At 36.8% G+C, this 19306-nt stretch overlaps 1 protein-coding gene across 4 annotated transcripts in view; it reads right to left on the bottom strand.

Annotated features, from left to right (window-relative positions):
* ZFYVE9 (zinc finger FYVE-type containing 9) overlaps positions 1 to 19306 on the bottom strand; it is a 55156-nt gene that overhangs the window by 25770 nt on the left and 10080 nt on the right. The window contains exons 2-5 of one of the 4 annotated variants that reach the window (XM_083358679.1): positions 10981 to 11094; positions 9966 to 10170; positions 7159 to 7262; positions 1466 to 3543 (exon numbers count right to left, since the gene is read on the bottom strand). In XM_083358679.1, the coding sequence (XP_083214805.1) occupies positions 1466 to 3543; positions 7159 to 7228 (2148 nt within the window). In that variant the 5' untranslated portion in view covers positions 7229 to 7262; positions 9966 to 10170; positions 10981 to 11094. The remainder of the gene's footprint in view (positions 1 to 1465; positions 3544 to 7158; positions 7263 to 9965; positions 10171 to 10980; positions 11095 to 19306) is intronic. The other 3 variants (XM_083358677.1, XM_083358680.1, XM_083358678.1) reach the window with 3 other exon arrangements.

The following is a 19306-nucleotide window of genomic DNA, read 5'->3' as shown; positions in this document are numbered from 1 at the left end:
AAAGCTGTTCTTCAGCCTGTTGGTACGGCTGGCGATACTCCTACAGTATATCTCCTACCCGATGGTAGGAGAGTAAAAAGATACCAACCAGGGTGTGAGTTGTCCCTGAGAATTTTCCTCACTCTTCCAAGGCAGCGAGCCCTGGCGATGTCATCCAGTGGTGTCAGGGGACAGCCCACAATGTCTTGTGCTGTGCTCACCACCCTCTGTAATACTTTCCTATCCGCGGCTGTCAGACCAGCATACCAAACCACAATATAGTACGAGAGGACGCTCTCCATAGTAGACCGGTAAAAGAGGGTCATTAGCCGTTGTTCTATCCTGTTCTTCCGTAAGACCCTGAGGAAATGGAGTCTCTGTTGGGCCTTTCTGGCCACCTGGGTTGTATTAACTTTCCAGGTACGATCTTCACAGAGGTAGACTCCCAGAAATTTAAAGGAGGAAACTCTCTCCACACAGCCCACCCCCCGATGTAAAGTGGGGCAGGTTCTTCTTTTTTCCTCCAGAAGTCTAGCACCATCTCTTTCGTCTTGATGTTCAGGTGCAAGTTGTTGTTGAAACACCATATGGATAGTTTTTGTACCTCCCCCCTGTATGCTGTCTCATCCCCACTTTATATCTTAAACAAAGTTCTTCATTCAATTGTATTCTTTGAAAAAATATTTTAAAAACATATTATCATATATTGTTGACTTGAAATAAACTTGAAAAATTAATTTTATTCTGACTGCCAATCCAGTCTTGCTCGCTGCCCATTTCCCCAGGAACATATAGGTTGTTAGGTGAGGGCCTCACATTATCACAATGTAGAAAGAAGAGGGAGGCCAACAGGGAAGAGCAGTGGAACGGGTGGTTAAGTACCACCAGTGGCGCCATGGGCAGGTGCTACGGAACACAGGTAGGTGCTTAGGAGCACGGGCAGGTGGGTGGACGCATGGGTGAGAATGCGGCGGGACCTGCAGGCATGCCTTGTGACTTCCTGTCAGCTTCCCTATTAACATTGCTTGTTGAAAGTCAACAGAGGAAGCAACAAATGGCAATCGAGTGATTGCAGCACAGAGTGTTGCAACTATCAAAATTGCCAACTGATTGCCAAGTGCCCTTGTTGTAATCACATGACCACAGGAACAATGCAATGGCCACAATTTCAAGGAACGGTCATAGGTCCTGCTCACTCAGTGCTGTCATATCTTTGAGCAATCACTGAATGAATGGTCATAGCCAGAGAACTATCTGTACTAATGCAAATAAACATATTAAAGGAATTGTGCATATTTCTTTTAAAAAAGGAATTGCCTGTATTAGTCATTAATTTTCTTTCAGCAATTTTCAAAAAATGAATACAATTCAATGTTGAAAATAACCTCAAAAACATTCAGAAAACCTGAGTGCTAGAATTGGCTATTTGAACTCTAGGCCGCCTATTATTTATTATTATTATTTTTCCAATTAAATGTAAGCCTACCTTTCCACAGGCTCTGCAATGGTGCCTTCTTTTAGTGAATGTAAATCTGGCCTCACATTTCATACAGTTTGGTGCTTGAGAATCTGGGACCCAAACTGGAGCAACTTCACCCAAAGCAGTAAATGGCTTTCTTGTATGAACACCCAACTGGCCAGCTCCAAGATCGTTGTCAGGGCTATCTGAGGCTGTTGCAAGGCACAAACTATTGGGAATCACAGAATTGTAGTCATCTGCATGCTCACCACTTGCATCTGTGACCAGAGCATTCTGCACTGTTTCATCAGCATAAATATTTGTTGCTACATTTTCGCTTGTTTTTATTTTTTCACTTATATCATTTTTATTTTTACTATTCCCACCACAATTTGGAGGAACCAAGTCATTTTGTAAATGATCCAGTAATGGCTTTGGAATCTGTAGTGTAAGATTTGTAGGCTGTTTTGGTCGGGCACCACCAAAAGGAACACTGAGAGATTGTAAATGAGCTGCTGATTTTACTGATGCTTCAGTTGATTCAGATGGAATCTGACTGCAGAGATTATGCAAACATTTTTTTCTCATTTGGTCACCAGAGCAGTTCGAAGTGAGTCGACTTCTTTCTGTGGCTTCATTTCCTCTTTGTTCATAAACATTACTATAGCATTCTGATTTGCTCTCTTCTATCTCTTTTTCCTCCGTTACAGAGTCTTCCTTAGAAGGCAAAGTCTTTGGAATATGAGCAATAACTGAGTTCTGTATTCCATAGGAATCACAATAATTGGGCAGCCCACTTGACAACGATGTCCCCGTGACATCAACTGGACTGGAATTTTCAAGCTCATTTATAGATGACCCTTTTAAATCCGTATCTATTCCCAACATGCCATCACTGTTACCTGCACTGATACTACACCTTTGCTGCTGTGCTTCATTTTCTGCGTTTATTTGTTTTCCCATTTCATTTTGTTGAGTCAGTTCTTCATTTGTCATCTCTCGACAATCTGATGAATGAGCAGCAGTGCTGAATAATTTACTTGGGTTGAGCTTTTTATCGTGTTTGCCAGCTTCATTTTCAACAGCAGTAACATCTTGAGGGGTCAAATATCCATCAAAAGGTTCACAAACATTGCCACTTCCCAGTACATTCAACTTACATGCTGTAGAGAACTCAGCTATCCCTGACTGAACTTCTGAAGCTGTCTGCTCTGTTACCGAAGTCTTTATGGAAAAGCTATCATTGTGTGTATTAGGTGAAGAACTTTTGATTTCCAGTTCTGTTTTCTGAGCAACTACATCAGTATCTAAATCTTCAACTGATGCATATTGTTCTTGCACTTTAATGCTTGGGTCAAATGACCTCTGAAAGGGAATTCTAATCCCTGATGCAGTAGTTTGTGAGAAGTGAGTAACTTTATTTGCCTTATCAATCTCCTTTAACAAAGAAGAGTCACTGGATGAGCAATCTGAAGCAGCAGCAGCAGCGATATCATGGTTAATAGAATCTTCACCTGCATTCAGACTTGTTGCTAGTACTGGTTCTTTTTCAGTATCTGTATCTTTTTCAACAGACCCATTTACAGTAATATGAAGATGACTGGTTTGTTGGACTTCATTATCCAGTGTAAAGCTAACAGTATCCATTAAGGGGGGGCTGCTATAACTTTTACAATCCAGCAAATCATTTTGTAATGTTTTTTTGTCACAGTTATGCATGACTGCTACAACTAGAACGTTTTTTTCTTCTGGTAAACAGTCTATACTGCCACGTTTTTTCCCTTCATCATCAACAGAGTTACACTGAATATTTGGATTACTGTTTCTCATAACCAACTGATCATCTGTTGTTGCCTGGTCATCAATCCACATGTTTGTGTCTTCTTGGCTCATATTAGGATCTTTGCCATTAAAACAGTAATCCCCTCCTCCTATAGATGTAGTGGCTGTATGTGACAAGGAAAAGGATTTCAATTTCTCTGGACACTTAGAAATGGTTGATTCATTTACACTGGCTAGAGCTGGGGTTAAAGTCAGTCGATGAGGAGGAGGATCTAAGATCTGACTCCACTTTGCTTCCAACAACATAGGTGAAATAGCTTCATCTAACAAAGAAAAAAACATTGATTGAAATCAATTTGCATTAAACTAAACACAGATACTAAAATTTACAAAATATAAACAAAATAAATAGAATAGAAATAAATAGAACTAGAAAATAGAAATAAAAACACCATTACCACAATAAGAGAGTTGGAAGGTACCTTTGAGGTCTTCTAGTCCAAACCCCTGATCAGGCAGGAAACCATATACCATTTGTCTGAAGTGGCATAGGGTTTCCTGCCTGAGTAGAAAGTTGGACTACAAGACTTCCAAGGCCCTTCCAACTCTTTTATTCTGTATTCAGTTAAATAATTTGAACCCATTTATCTTCACATCAAAGATAAATAACTTTCCTTTTATCAAAGCTGCAAAGCAACAGAGGAATATCCAACAATACTAGAAAATAAATAAATTTCAGTAGATAAAATTGAATTAAAATTCAGTTAAAATTCATTTTTTTCACAAAATGAATGACAGCCTTAATTAAAGTTACCTTTCATTCTCTTATTTCATTAACAAAATATCCTCCAAAGGCATTATCAAGATTGGAATAGTAGTTGCTGAATTCTACATATCTGGGGAAAAAGGTAGTGAGCTATGCTACTTTTATACATATAACTACTGTATTCCTCTGAGAGTAAGACCTACCTTGAAAATAAGCCCTAGCTTGATTTTGGGGGGTGGGCCTAAGCCCTACCCCCAAAATAAGCTCTAGTTTTGGGGCGAGGCACATGCCTAAAAATCAAGCTAGGTGTGTGTGTGGGGGGGGGGGGTGGAGCTTACCACTGCAGCCAGGCCTCCCATGGATTGACACATGCTGGCCCACTTCTGTGGCCAAAGAAGCAGCTTCATTTTGCAGCTGAGAATGGAACTCTGGCCTGCATTTTAAATCAGAGGCCTTGCCGGAAGGCCTCTGAAGCCAAGAACAGAGCTATGGATTCAATCTGTAGCTCGGTTCTCAGCTGCAGAGGCCTTCCGGAAAGGCCTCTGACAGTAAAATGCAGGCCACAGCAGTCTCAGCTGCAGAATGAAGCTGCTCCTTCGGCTGCAGAAGTGAGCCAGAAGTGGGGGGGGGGGGAGGGCTGTCGGTGCTGCTGCCATGAGGTGAGTGGAAAGACACTCCCCCAAAATCAGACCTGGTGCCTCTTTTGGAGGCAAAAAAAAAAGTCAAGGTCTTATTTTCGGAGAAACACGGTATCTTTAATGACATAGTAAAGATAGCAGCAGCAAAAGATGCATCTGACCAAATACTCTCTGCTTTCCCATTTTCTAACAGTTCTCCTTATAATATATGTATGCCTTTTCAAGCTGTTGTGCTCTCTATTACTCTTGCATGGCCATTAGCAACAGTGTGTGTTTGTGTTTGGATGAAAAACCTTTAACATTACAACAAAAAGAAAATTAATCAATTGACTCATGTGTTATAACACAGCTACCACATTCCAATTGCAAAGAAACAACTATTTCCATTCCATTACTCCATATCAGGGGTGAGGAATGATGGCTACTGTTGTTCACCATTGTTCCCCACCCCTGCTCTATATGAAGAAAAAATTCAGTCCAATTAGTGAATAAACATTATTCTCAAAATGACAGCTAAAATAAATACCAAAGGCTATATTTTAATCTTGAGTGCTATTTATTAATATACAGAATCTGCTGTCATAATGGTCATTAGTTTATATATCCTTAAAATACTAATTCGTAAAGGATAGTTTTATCAATAGGTATTAATCTTGATTCCTAGATAGAATCTTCAGATTAAGAGGCAGTAACCCATTCAATCTCTGTTCCTGGGAAGCAAAATTAGAAGCAGACTATTATTTCTGTCTACTTGTAGGCTTCTTAAAAGTATATAGTCAGTCAGCCTCAGAGACAGAATGATGAATTTGATCAATGACTGGTGTGATCCAGCAAGACTTTAATTATTTGTTTGCTTAGTCGTTTTGAAGTTACAAACCTCCATGTAAGAGAATGGAATGTATAAGAATATAAAGGAATACAAAGATATAAAAGATGTACAACAAAGTTATTACCTTATATATCTGTAAAATTATCATTCCTATCCACCTCAAGTTCTTTATTACAGAGGAACTCACAACATCTTAAATTATTCTGAATTTAATGTTAATTATACTGACTATATTGTACATGGCCCAGAGCTACTCTCTGAGGGAGAAAGATAGTTAAGAAATGTGAAAAATAAACAAATGAATTTTTAAAGTGCACTTTAGATCCTAGTTCCTCTCTTTTGCCATTTTCCTAAGATAATTTTAAGCTCATCAAAATCTTTTTAAACAGTCACTAAACCAATGGTTTAAAAAACCTTAATCCTAGCACAACAAAACTGCAATTTCAAATGAAAATGGAAACCATTTACAGAAAAATTATCTGGAAATGATGAACTATGGAGGCCTCCTGCTGAGATAAAAAATGGGAAGCAGCTCCAACTCAGCTGTGTATAAGACAATAATAGAGACTAAATCAATCACAGGCATAAATTAACTAGGAATTTAAAGTTAAAATGCCCTGTGAAACTTTAACATATCCTGGTGCTATATAAACATCCAGAACACTGCTAATGCTTTGTATCTTTGCTGAGTGGCAAAAATACATTTACACCTATTTTAACAAAAATGTTTTTTGTCTTTTCTAAGCATGTGGGTTGTTCCTATATTTTGAATATTTCTAAGCAATATAGTTAGTAACTAACTATCCTCGAAGAAATGAAAGGGTCTACTGAGCCCAAGTAGCTGTAATTTGAGGGACCGCCCAATAAAAGATTGCTCAACACTGAGCACATACAGTAAAAGCAGGACCATCACAACCACTATTTCCATCAAATGATTTTTAAAATCAGACTTTTAATTTTTTATTCTGGGATTTATATGAAGGACCAGTGCAAAGAAGAGGTAATGGAGGCCTTAAGCCCTTCTGCCTGTAACTGGTATGCATGTCCCATCAAATTGCTTCCTATGTGTCTCAAAGCCCTTGACATCATAGCTTCCCCACACAAAAGGATTTCCACAATTCTATCTACAGTTATATAATTCAAAGCGATTGCCACAGGAAGAAACAAGAAGGGAAGTCCGCTGTCACCAGACCTAATGCAGTATGCAAACTTACAGAAGTTTCAACGCCAGTCTTATCATGAGGCAGTGGAATTAGCAATCTATGATCATAAATGCTAGTAGCAGGGCATCTTTCTGTACTAAGTATACTTAAGTGTATACCTAATACTTAAGTTATAATTGTGAACTTGAATAACAAGAGGTAATGGTTGGAAAGTTACCATTCTTTATAGCAGGAAGGGTATCCGTTATCTTTGAGTTATAACCAATTAATATTTTATCTGTCCTAGTTATAGCAAGATACAGATTTATATAATTATCAACTTTTCTTATCCAATGAATATGGGAACATAATTCATATCAGACTAAACAATTTAAAATATTTAAGTGTGTTTCTACCTAATAAAATGTTAAGTTACCCAGTGCTGTTTTCTTTTTTTTCTCTCTCTCCAGCAAATGGATAAATGACTACAGTGGATAGGAAATACAGGCAAAGACTAGACCTAAATTCAGTTTATGTCTCCAGTCCTAACAAAAGTTGTTCACCTTCATTTTGTTCAAATTCATCTAAAACCTTATCAAGGTTATAAGCCTCTGTCTGGAAATAGTTCTCCATTTGTGAGGAATGTCACCCAGAATCTTGTTTGAACCTGTGAAGTAGACAGTTATGAAAATTTATGATGGTATTTGCAGATTACCAAGATACAAATACATTTCCTTTAAATTCAAGGCATTTTACAGCAGTTCAAAAACATCACATGATAAAATTCTGTTGTTTTTCATTCCTCTCTTCCTAACTATGCATGCATATAAATGACACATAAAATGAATATGAAATATTTTAACATTAACATGTAATTGCTCAAATTTGTTACAAGCAATTAAATCATGACTGGTTTGTGGAAAGGTTTTGAGGTTAATAACTTAATAACTGCTGAATTTCCAAACATTAAATTGGATAAACATTATAAGAGAACAGATCAGCTAAAAGTATTGGTATTTACCACTCTTTCTCTAGCAATCCCAATTTACTGTGAAATAAAATGAAACTGACACAAGTAAATGGCATCCATCATTCTTTATTCCCTAGTCCAGCGGTCCCCAACCCCTGGTCCATGGACCAGTACCCATCTGCGGCATGCCAACAACCGGTCCGTGCAAACAAGCAAAGCCCCATCTGTGGGATGCAGGCAGCACACAAAACCACGCACCCTCCAGTCCGTGTAAAAAACTTTCTCCACAGATCCGGTCCCTGGTGCCCAAAAGGTTGGGGACCTCTGCACTAGTCCACAGAGCAAACACTCTGCTTTTGGTATCTGTCTTTACATGTCCTTGTAAATTATAAAGCAAATAAGTAAGTATGAGGCTTTTTGCTTTATGTGGCAATTATTAACACATTGATCACCTTGCTATATTTCTATTCCTCCTGAGGTCTTGAGTCAAAGCATAATAGCATCAATTTTTAGGAAGAACTCTAAGGCCCACTTTGCCATGCAACATGCATCATCTGTGCACATTTCAAAGGTGCTTCAGACATTGCACAAAGACTCTGCTATTCATTACAGTAGTCATATTTTTGTTCAAGCTTCTGCCTGAGCCTGAAAAGAAGGCTAAGCCTATTTTAAGAATTTCTTTAATAAGTCAACCTATTAAAGCAACCACGTATTTTTCAGGCTCAAATGAAAGCATGGAAAAAAATGTGGCTGCTTTAAGTAGTAGCAGTCATTCATTACACTCACAAGATCCAAAGCACTTCTTCTGAATCATTTTTAACAATGGACACAATTCTTGAACAAGGTTTTATCTACAATTGAGAAAAAGCTAAAGAAAAGCAACATAACATGCTAAAAATTACATATTGGATGATAAGATTTAGATAAAATTCAGATAAAGTTTCCTATTCTGTAACTTCTGGACTAAACAAATAACTGCCAGAGCACTTGGCAACTGGTTGCAAAATATACAGGGTCACTCATATCAGGATCTTCACCTTCATGTTATTCTACTATAAATTAAAACAACGACAAATCTAGTCTACAAATGAAAAGGAAGAGAGACAGTGGGGGGGATCTATAGGGGAGGAAAAAAGAGCAAAGCATCATTTACTGTTCCAATAAGTATAATGTTTCATTTCCAATAAGATTGTCAATAGAGCAAATTCATAAGCACTGAAGATGCAAACCACTAAATTTTTATTAATATTTATTATATCAGTCTCTAATTTCACACATTTCAAATGCTGAAAAATAATCATACATTTTAAAATCTATGTATGTGAACACATAGCAATCTACATACATGCTCTATGATGGTTATACTGTATAGTAGGCACCATTCAATATAGTCTGAGGCAAATAGTCTCAAATTATCAACAGATAAATCAATAGCCTTTTCTGTCTCTATTAGAAGTACGTGCTTCAGCTTTATTTTCAAACAGCTTAGAAGAAAAAGAAGTACCGTATTTCCAACCCTTCATTGCAGGTACAATGAAGTAATACATTAGTAACAGAAACCGCAGGAATAGTAAAAAAAAAAAAAAAACTCCCAGACTAAGCTATACTTAGTCTGGGAGTTTGAAAAGGAAGATATGTATGGAAGGAAAAGATAGGAGTATGTACGTTTGAAGGTTATTTGAGGCTACATTGCTCTCTGCATAATAGATAAATGCATTTGTAAAGGAATATGAGTGAAAGATAGAGAAAATAGTCATGAGTAAATAATCAGATGACTGACAAAAAAGAGAAGACAGAATAGTGCGCACTTGGAGATTTGGTACCAACTATCCTAAGTATGCAATCCTCCAATACTGTACTTCTCCTGAAATTTTACTCCCCAGACTTTTAAACCAAATTCTCTAATATTAGCTGAATATATAAGATCTAATTGTGTTTCCTAAAATTCAATTAGTTTAGCATCCTCACTATAAACGCCAATGAAAAATGCTTCCTGAGGAAATTGAAGTGGTCAATTTTGAAAAATGCATCTATGTTTTTATTTCACTTTACTGATTATAAAATGATTGGCAACACATCATCACCTATAAATAATGTACAGGATCAAAGATTTCCCAGGATTTTTTTCCAGAACTGCTAAGTAAAGCAAGAATAAAAACATTTTCAGTTATCTTTCCAATTTCTAGGTGGGAATGTTAATGTCTCAGCAGTTTGTGTGACAGTTTATATCACAATGATTTTTATTTTTTTCCTTTTAAGAGTTCAACCTTGTCTGACAATAAAACCACAATATAAATAGTAGAAAAAAACACAGCAGCATATAACTAATCTAAAACCATAATTAAAAATTCAATCAGACATATTCACAGTCATATCCATTTAATATAGCCAAAGGCTCACCACTATTGCTGGACCACCAGGCATGATGGCACAGCCAAGTCTTCAAACCCTTCCTAAATGCCAGAAGGGAAGGTGCCAATCTAAGTACTGGGGGGAAATGATGCTCCAAAGGGCAGCCGCCATGGCAGAAAAGGCTCCTTTCCTGGGTCCCATCAGATGACATTCCTTAGTCGATGGGACCTGTACCATGCCTCTCCTGCTGGATCTGATGAGATAGTACAGTAGATATAACCATGGAGACACAGTATATCAAATATTCTGGTCCCATGCTAAGTAAGGTTTTATTGGTCAATATTAGCACCTTAAATTGCTCCTGGAAGCATACTGGTAGCCAATGCAGCTCACAGAGCAGAGGTGTAAATTGCACTGCTTGAGGAGTGCATAGAACTGCCTGATCCATTGCATTTTGCACCAGCTTCAGCTTCTAAGTGCTCTACAAGAGCAACTCCATTTTGAGCATGTTGCAATTCATCTGGGAGGTATCCAGTGCATTTTAAAATTATTGTATAGGTTGTCCTCAACTTACAACCACATTTGGAACTATAACTTCAGTCGCTAAGTGATGAGGTCGTTAAGTGAGTCATTACATGACTGCACACAATTTTACGTTTTTGCCACAGTTGCTAAGTGAATGTCACAGTTACTAAGAAATTCAAACTTCCCCCATTGACTTTGCTTATTGGAAGCTGGCTGGGAAGTTTGCAAATTGTGATCCTGTAATCCCAGGATACTGCAACCGTTATAAACACATGCAAATTGCAAAGTGCCTGAATCATGATCATGGGGAAGCAGTGACGGTCATAAGTGCAAAGACCAGTTCTAAGTTACTTTTGTTGCCACCATCTTTAATTAAAATAATCAATAAGTGGTCATAAGTCAAGGACTACCTATAAATTCTATCAAATTTATTTTTGAGAAGAACTCTTTAACATTGCCATATCAGAAAAATATCAAAGATGTAAATACACGAATTATGAAAAAATAATTTAAAATTCTAAGATACAGTATCACTTACCATGCCTTACCTTTAATCTTACAAAAGCGTTAAAAAACAACTCAGGCAATGACTATCCATCATATATACTGCAAAGTCAGATCGTTCAGTTGAATCTCTATGCTGTGCTTGATCCTAAAAATGAAACAACCACCACATATAAGGTTTCATTCAGAAAACAGAAATATAGCTAATATGTCTACCATTTTAATAACCATTAAAAACAGTAGAGATGCCACTGCAGGGATCCATCAGTATATTTTGCTATAACATTAATCATACAGATCCTTTCCAAACAACTATGCAACAAAAATATGTGTTAATGAATGTACTTCACCTGCTTCACACTGGAATATACATTCATTGCTCTGTATACTTCTAAAACAGACTTTCATAATTGTAGATGACAACATCTGAGATGCTAGCTCATCAGGACTTGTATTTTTTTATGGAGGCTGGGTAGTAACTAATCACAAAAACTGATCAATGCCAACCTCCACTTTATTATATTGCTTATATCATTATAAGCACAAAATCTAGCCCTTGCTATGATTGGCATTTGTCATCATTACTGTCAGCATTTATTATACAACTCTATAAAGGTTGTTTGTAACCTCCTTCAGTAGGCAGAACCTTGCAGTTTGAACCCACCGCTGTTCAGATAAACTTGGTTCAGGTAGATTGTGGGGTTTCCAGTTGTAAATTGAGTCACGGGGGAAAGAATTTACTAAAACTGGGGCTTGTCCAGGATTGAGCAGGACAATATGTTGAGATTCTGTCTCAAAGCTAAGTACTTTTACACTATCTCCTTGAAGCCAAAAGGGGTTAAGTGGGAGGGGCGATGTTTGTGGGCCCTTTTTTCTTGTGTCTCAGGTTCAGAGGTATGTCTCCACCCCTGTTCCTACTGTTTCTGGATTGTCCATTTCAGTAGGCCTGGATGGGTGAATGTGTTATGTAACGAGTTAAGGAACAGGTTAGGAATTAAAGTGTCAGGTTTAGGGTAAAGAGCTGAACCGCTGAGTGAATGTGTGGAAGATTTCCTTTTAGGGTTCCCATATTGCATTAATTCCTGCTTAGATACCCTGCCTTTAATTCATACTTCATAATTATCCCTGTTGGATCAAAATTTCTAGCAGCAAACAAAAAAAAGGTAAGTTATGCCACTTAGAAAAAACTAGAAGTACTGTACGTACATTTAGTTAGGATTTTCTTGACTGACAGAAATCAGTTCTGATATACAGATTATAAGAAATAGAAATGTCAATGCTAGAAGGCAAATAAAATTTAATAGGGTAGAGATGCTCAATGAAAACTGGACACAGAAATCTCAATAAAGGAATGCAAGGACTAAAATGTAAAACTGAAAAAGACAAGCCAGGGAAATGGGATATTAATGGCAGTGGACGTGAAGGAGTTGCATATACATGTTGAGATCCAGAAATATGAATACAGAGCTCCATTTGAGCATATTTGGGTATTTATTTTCACACCTGAACTTGAAGGTTCCTGGCAAGTCAAGCCAATCTGCAATGATTAACAATTCAACAACATAAAAACAGTTGCAGAAATATCAAACAAATAATTGATTTTTAAAAATAAAATACTCCACTAGAATAATAATAAATAAGACAATAGTTTTAACACGTTATTGAGAGTGTATGTACAAATGCGAAAATAAATTTGTACTATTTGCTGTAATTCATTAGTAAGCGTTCACGGAAGGGTAAACAAAAATAAGCATTATTGTGAAGATATAGTATATAGTCTGTCAAGATAGGCAATCTGGATATCACTGAGGTTGACTGCAGAACTTTCAGGGAGCAAAAACATACCATGGTAATATTGGAGGTTTTCAGCACCTACTCAGCCAAAAGTGAGTCTGAAAAATTCCTCAGTGACCTCTTAGACTTCAAGAGAGCCAGTACTAGGCAAAAAATTCAGGTCTGAGGGAACAAAGTATGGTTGAAACTTTTTTTTTAAAAAAAGATGTTATTACTTTAAAAATAACTGCCAAAAAAATAGGGAGCAGCTTAGGATACCATTGTATTTTCAGAGAGTCTTCTACAGCAGGAGTCCCCAACCCCAATAGTAAAGAACATGGCAAAATATAGGCTAGGCCATGAAGACAGTACGGTTTCAAACAAATGTATATCAGTGGCATATGGTAGAGTTCCATTCAAGGCTCCATGCTGTTCAACATATTTATAAGCTATTTGAAGGATTAGTAAATATGATTATCAATAGCTCAATGCTGTCCAACATATTTAGAAATGAGTTGACAGAAAATTGCTGAGGAAGATAATATTTGCAGGACCGTCTGCTGCCGGGAACGACTTCCCATCGCCCAGTGCGCTCACACACAGAGGGCCTCCTCAGGGTGCCGTCGGCTAGACAATGTCGGCTGGCGACCCCCAGGGGGGAGGGCCTTCTCTGTGGGAGCGCCAGCCCTGTGGAACCAACTCCCCCTTGAGCTCCGGATGGCCCCGGATCTCCGGTCTTTTCGCCGCGGCCTTAAAACTTTCCTTTTTCATCAGGCTGACCTGGACTGACGACAGGGTTTTTTTTAATGTTTTTTAATTTTAATTGTTTAGTTTAACTTATTTATTGGGGCTGTTTATTTCATTTCTTTTAACTTTTGTATTGTTTTTATTGTTGTTAGCCGCCCTGAGTCCTTCGGGAGATAGGGCGGCATATAAGTCCCAAAAATAAATAAAATAAATAAATAAATATGGTACTCCAGTGTAGGCAAGTTTGACAGCTCCTAACAAACTGAAATAATGGGCAAACCTCCAAAACGTCAACAGGAGTGAATGCAAAGAGTTAAAATCTGGGACGAAAAATTAAAGTCCTTTTTTTTTGCAATGCATACAACAAAAAAGATTGGATATTTTGGTGAATCATAACAAGACATAAGATGGTAGTGTAATGCATCTGTTAAAACTGTAAATGTAATTCCAGGCTGCATCAATAGAAACGTAATAGCAACTTAAAGAAAAGTCATTGATCCTCTTTATTCAATCTTGATCAGACCACACCTAAAATGCTACATCTAATGTTTGGCAATACATTTTAAGAAAGATACTAACAAACTGAAGAATATCCAAAAGAAAATAAATAGGTGGAAAATGGAATGAAAGGACAATCCTTTTAGAAAGGGTTGGAGATGTCTAACATGTTTTGTCTGAAGAAGCCGGGGAAGACATGACAACTTACTTGGAGTCATGCAATGAAGGGGCAGAGCAATTCATAGATGCTTCAGAAGAGACAACATGAAACAAGTGCATTTAAATCACAAGGAAGTACATTAGATTTTAGTGGAACATCAGGAAACATTTCCTAATAGTAAGATATGTTCAACAAGTGATAGTTTTTAAACAGAAACAGAAACAGAAACAGAAACCATTCCTGTTTAATTCTTATACAGTAGGTTGGGTTAAATTATCTCCAATGTCTTCCTACACTTACATTCTATGATTTTAATAACTAAATAAAGCTGATATTTATTCTCTCCAAGTATCGATGCAGGTAGCATTATCAGCAAACGTTAAATAGTTGTTTATGTGATGAATTTCCGGCTGATGGTGCTACTCTTGCCTGTTGTCTAGGATAAGTTCCTGGAAACCAGAACATATTCCTGGTTTTGGATAGGGAATATAGCACTGAAGATTCTTCCTTACAAATAAGGCATCTCATAACTATACTTTCATTCATCCTGCTTAAATTGATACAGATTTTGAATTTTCACAAAATATTTGTGTAAAATAATTATTACACACTAGCAGAGAAATAAAAGTATCAAATTCGGCCAGAATTTGTTGAAAATAACAATATTACAATGTTCCAGACATAGAAAGTAAACAGTGAGTATAACAATGAGTGTGTCTTTCCACTCATCAACTTAAAAGTATGTATAAAATAAAGATGAATTTTCAAAACCATTGCAGGAAATAACATTTTATCTTTTAAAAACAGAACATCTTCTTTTAAGTATTGTTATGACCATATCGCCGCTCCACAAAATGCTCTTACAAGAATATCACCAAATTGACAAGGTGATAAAATGTTGTACAAAATGCCAATTTCATTCTTGAAGTCATACACATATGTGAAATATAAACAAAGATTTCATTCACAGGCAGCTAAATCGATGAACAAAGCTGCACAACAATTTCAAAGCAATTTATTATTCTTTACAAACTGTATCACAGTAACAAGTCTCGGAAGTTAATATACTGCACTGTACGTGACAATGTGTTATTTATTTTGACTGACAGCTGAAAGGAAAACAATAACAGGGTATAAGCCAATGCCACAAAATGAGAATTCAACATGATTGGAAGTTACATTGAAGATGTTTGTAGTGTGTTCAAAGATTTCATTTTTCACAATATATGATCCATTTTTGAGAATTTGGAAACTAATTTCAAATTAAACGTTTGATGATGACATAAAGGATGTGGGCTTTGCCATTAGAAAAATAGTTGGGAGTTTCCAAGCCCAATGTAATTTTCAGCTGCCGTAGGGATGCTATAACCATCAATAAAGAGAGCAAAGGGACTCTCCTTTGAAGAGATTTGAAACACTTATTCAGATTTTCTTCTACTTGGGTTAAACTGCTGTTTGTGAGTTGTTTCATGACGCCTTATGTCTGTGTCTTTTTTTTCCATTCCTTTCCCCAACTCCCTATAGTCTCTCACATCCAGTGCTTTTTTTGTAAAAGAAAAAGGTGCCGGAACTCACACATGTCATACAACCCGCCTTGCCTACGCTACAAGGTTCCATCCAAAAAAGGTGCCGGAACTCCGTTCTGAGCGTTCTATGAGAAAAAAAGCCCTGCACATCCATAATAATAGTTTGAGACTTTGGATACCTCTTTCTTCAGATTCAAACCAAAGCCTTCCTGTTTGATCTCTGCTATGGAAGGTATTAACAGGAGGGTCAATCTGAGGGCGGCAAAATTATATTTCAAACTTCAAGTTTGCACCATTCATAAAACTATGTATACAAATATAAGATATTATCAGATTCCAGATTCTACATGCCAGCCTAACCTTTAAAGGGAGTGGAGTAGGAGTAGGAACAGAACAGAATAGAAGTGCAAGATATTATCAGATTTCATGCCAGCCTAACCTTTAAAGAGAGTGGAGCAGGAGCAGGAGCAAGAGCAAGAGCAGAACAGAACAAACCAGAATAGAATTCCTCGGGATGGCACTATTGGGCATTGTATGCCAAAACAACTAGGCACAGGGACAGATTTCCCCCCCCCCCCCGTCATGCCATCACTCTGAACACTTAATTCTCTCAGTGCTGCCTAATGTCTATTAACCCATGTAGTGTGGCTGTAGTTATCATTTATCCTTATCTTCTTTGTTCCCTCTTTTATTGGTATTATTACTGTGTTTCCCTGAAAATATGACTAGGTCTTATATTAATTTTTGCTCCAAAAGACGCATTAGGGCTTATTTTCCAGTTAGGGTCTGTATTCGGGGAAATATGGTACTAAATGCGTTCGTCTGGCTGATTATTTTAACTGGAGCTTATTTTTGGCTTTTATTATGACTCTCCTGAAAAATCATGCTAGGACTTATTTTCCGATTGGGCTTTATTTTTGGGGAAACACAGTATTAGTTCAATCAGATGTTCAGACTGGATCTGGGTTGTTGTGTTGTTATTATTGTTATCCTCATTATCTTTATCATCTTGCTTTTGGAGTGGAGCAACAAAGTGCTTTTGTACCAGAGACAAATTCCTTGTGTGTTTAATCAACTTGGCCAAATAAAGTATTCAAGAAATATAGCTATATAAAAGCCAATATTCCCTGCCATTGCAAAAAATGCTCAATAATTTCTAGCTTCATCTTGCAAACTGAAAATGTGTTGCATTTATATTTAAGCATTCAAAAAAACTATATTTTTTAACTGGGCTTTAATTTTCTCAGGGTTCTATTTAATCTCTTTTAATTTGTTTTAATGTTTGTATTGACTGTTTTTAAATGCCCTGTAAACCGCCCTGAGTCCTTCGGGAAAGGGCGGTATATAAATCTAAATAAAATAAAATAAATAAATAAATATTCTGACACATACTGAAAAATACAATTCCTTTATGCTTTAAAATTATTAGGATCTGAATTGTGCAAAATGTATTAACCTAAACTTGCATGCTTTGGATGTTGGACAGTCAACATGCATCGCATAATAGGGATTTTTTGTTCCAATATAACCAAAATATGATTGTTCCAAACAAATGTTTTGGTAGTTCAGAAAAACGGTGTAAAAATAGGAAAAAACCAAGGGTGAAGATTTCCTGTATGTAGAAGTCGGTGGATGGGTCAGCAGGACATACTATGCTGAGATTTTGATTGAATGATAGGTGCATAGGCCAATAGATCAGAGGTGGCAACAGGAAGGAAGGAAGGAAGGAAGGAAGGAAGGAAGGAAGGAAGGAAGGAAGGAAGGAAGGAAGGAAGGAAGGAAGGAAAATAAACCATGTGAAAAAGGAGAAAAAGAGAAACTTACACTACTCTTGCCCTAATAGCCCTATAAAAATCACTCTGGGTCCATTCCCAATGTTTTAACTGAACTAGCACAACTCAAATGTTCTGGGTTTTATTTCTATAAAACTGCAACCAAAATAACCAAAATGTTTCAACAGAACTTCCATTATGCAACCGTTTGTTTTAACTTCAAAACAAAACATATTTTCCATTTTATGACACTCCTAATTAGGAGACAGAAAAGAACAATTTTGATTGGCCAAGAACTCAGGAAATTTTGACTAGGAGTTAAAAGGCAATATTACTAGTCAAAGTTTTTAAAATAAGGAAACATCACTTTGGCAGTTGGAGAATGTCCTTGATAAACAGAGGAATTGATTGTTTCACTTTGTGGTTAAAAGAAGCAGAATTCACAATTGAAAAAGAGCAAACAGAGAGAAATCTGAGACAGTAGGGAGCACAATTGTGAAGTAATATGCAACCTGAAACAGACAGCAGGACGCATAATCAGATTAGAGAAAGTATACAGGATGAATTTCAGCAGAGATCTAAAAATGTAATCATGTTCTGTTACACAGATTCTGAAGTCATGGGTTTGATTACGGTGAAATTTTGGGGGGAAATGTGAGGGGAAATTAATGAGTTTCTTAATAGGCAAAAAGGAACAATAATTAAATGTACATTGGTAAGATGCATATAAGTGGTAGATTTCACTATAAATCTCCCCAATTTTTAAATGTTTATTTAAATGTAAACCCAATGATATAAATATTTTGGAAAGTTAAACCTTCAAGCATGGAAATAAGAATTCTAGACAAAACACAACCTTCCCACTGTTAATTTTGTTTTTCTGTAACTTCTGCATCTGAAGATGTTTTCCAAACAATAGTGAATAAAAAACATCATTGCAGATTCATTGTGTATCCACAGGAAAGCAGATACTCTCTATGCCCTCTATCAACATTAAAACATTATGCCAAGGCCAAAGAATCACACATCACTGTCGTAAGGTTACTTAAACTGATTTCTTAAATGATCCATTATTAACTGGGTTCAATCAGCATGCTAAACCACTCCCCCCAAAAATCACATTTCTTAATGCCATATGTTAAGATGGAGTATTCCAAACTTTATTGTGAAAACTTGAGTGAATTTTGTGAGTTAAGCTCATCATTATTCAACTCTTTCTACCCATGGGGCCACACACAAAGCCCAACTTCCTGCCTGCTCCCAAAATCCAACACACATTTCCCCAAGCATTAAGCAGTCCACATTTCTAAAGGCAGTTAAGGGAATTAAAAGCAGAGCACGCTAGAAATCCAGTTTTTAACTTACTTAGCAGCACAAAATTGAATGATGTTAATCTTTCCTTCCCTATTTACTTTCCATAATGCAGACCATAATTATTAGTATGCATGTAGGTGTCCCCCCAAAAGCCTGCTTAACCATCGAGGTGCTATCCTATGTGCATCTACTTAAGGTAAGTTCTATGAACAGTGTGGGAATTAATAAAGAAAATTAGAATTGCATTGCTTGGCTGCAATGTATATATGCCTCAAACCTGTTTGACATAAAATCTCCTCTGGAGTAAGATGTACAAAAATTATGTTTGCAAAGGCATGCATGCAGGAGGAAGATGGGTGCTTAAATATGTTCATCCAGGCATTCATAATGAAAAAAATCCATGCCATCAGCATTCCTAAGTAAGGGATTCATTCTAAGTGACATCACAAATGGTGATTTTCCTGCATACTTTTTCAGCTTCCTAATATTAAACACAACCTACATATTCCTCAATATAAACATATTGTTTTATTAGGCATCATTCACATTTATGTAATATGAATATTTTCC

Source organism: Vipera ursinii, assembly GCF_947247035.1.
Source record: "Vipera ursinii genome assembly, chromosome: 3".
Lineage (NCBI taxonomy): Eukaryota > Metazoa > Chordata > Lepidosauria > Squamata > Viperidae > Vipera > Vipera ursinii.
Note: the sequence above shows the minus strand (reverse complement) of the source record. Positions and strands in the feature narration are given on the sequence as shown.